We start from the raw sequence: 1,486 nt of genomic DNA, 5'->3' as shown, positions 1-1,486 counted from the left end.
GGTCAACAACTAAAGTTTGCAGAATCCTTTTGGGGAAGCCATGATGTTTAAAGCAGTATAAGAGTTGTTTAAATGTATGGTGTGGTTGTGACCAAAATTACTTCAGCCATGGGCATTGGTCCATGGGATGGTCCAGGAGATCTGAATTCCAAGCCTTTTGTGCTAGGCCCCAGATCTCCTGACCCCTCCATCTCTGGGTGGTATCCAGCCATGTAGTAAGTTAGCACCTCTATTGCCTTTGGGTTATTCCTCCTGGTACAAGTCCACAGTAGACGTTCTTGTATAGAAGATCTGACGGGATAAAACAAGCTTTACAGCTTTCCTGAACCAGTGGTAGGAAAACACATAAATCAAAGGGTTGCAGGCTGAATTAAAGTAAGCAAACCAAATGAGAACATCAAACACAACAGGTGGGGTAATGAAATCTAGAAGACTGTCTACCATCGTGTCCACGGTAAACGGCAACCAGCATAAGAGGTAGATGCCAACAGCGATTCCCAGTGTTTTCGCTGCCTTCATTTCTCGCCTTGTCGCTCCTGACTGACACATGGACCCGGCTCTCTGATTGACACTGTTTATTTGCTTGGCTTGCCTGGTCGCCACGATAAATATCTTGACATACAGCCCTACCATGATGAGGCAGGGGAAGAAGAAGAGCGGGAAGTTGATCCAGCCCCAGAGTTTGTTGAACAGCAGCTGGCAGCTCCCAACGCAAGGCATGTCCTGCAAGAACTGGCCTAAACTTTCCTCAACTCTTTTGCTATAGAGGAAGATGGACGTGTAAAGCACAGGGACTCCCCACCCGACCACGATGTAGACGCCAGCGACCTTCACAGTGAACTTGGTGGTGTAGCGCAGAGGGTCGCAGATGGCACAGTGGCGGTCAATGGAGATAAAGCAGAGGTGAAAAATGGAGGCCAAGCAGAAGACAGTGTCCAGGAAGGTGTGGAAATGGCAGAAGGCATCTCCGAAGTACCAGCAGCTCTCCACGGAGCGGATTGTGCTGAAGGGAAGGACTGTTAAGCCTAACAGGAGGTCTGCCAGTGCCAGGGAGAGCAGCAATAAATTGGTAGGGGTGTGAAGGATTTTGAAGTGGAAGATGGAAATAATCACCAGCAGATTCCCCAGGACTGTAAGTAGCATGCCCAGGGCACAGACCACGTAGATGGTTAGCTGGACCCCAAAGGGATGTAGTGTTCGGTAGCAGGAGCCATTAATCTTAAAGCAAAGCGGGGCTGGGGCAGCTTCCACAGCAGAGCTCATTCTTCTCCACCACTTCTTTCTGCCCCTCTCAGCTGTTTTGGCTCCGGCAATCTTCTTCTGTATCTGGGGGAGGGTGGGCGTAAATTCTTAGCTACTTATTTTATTATGTGACCGAGTTCATTAATTTATGAATCACCTCCCACGTGAGTCTCAAACACACCAAGCAAACAACTAAAATTGGTTCTCTCTCCTTTTTTAAGGCACAAAAGATGACACTTTGAAA

At 48.2% G+C, this 1,486-nt stretch overlaps 1 protein-coding gene across 1 annotated transcript; it reads right to left on the bottom strand.

The window, feature by feature from the left end:
• Positions 1 to 243: 243 nt before the first annotated feature.
• Positions 244 to 1,263, bottom strand: LOC307213368 (trace amine-associated receptor 5-like; the record flags this gene model as incomplete). Its single annotated transcript, XM_079971221.1, has 1 exon — positions 244 to 1,263. One exon carries the CDS (start codon positions 1,261 to 1,263, stop codon positions 244 to 246), a length of 1,020 nt encoding a protein of 339 aa, XP_079827347.1.
• Between the last annotated feature and the right edge of the window lie 223 nt (positions 1,264 to 1,486).

Source organism: Podarcis cretensis (genome assembly GCF_951804945.1).
Source record: "Podarcis cretensis genome assembly, chromosome: 3".
Lineage (NCBI taxonomy): Eukaryota > Metazoa > Chordata > Lepidosauria > Squamata > Lacertidae > Podarcis > Podarcis cretensis.
This window is presented reverse-complemented; position numbering and strand designations above follow the sequence as displayed.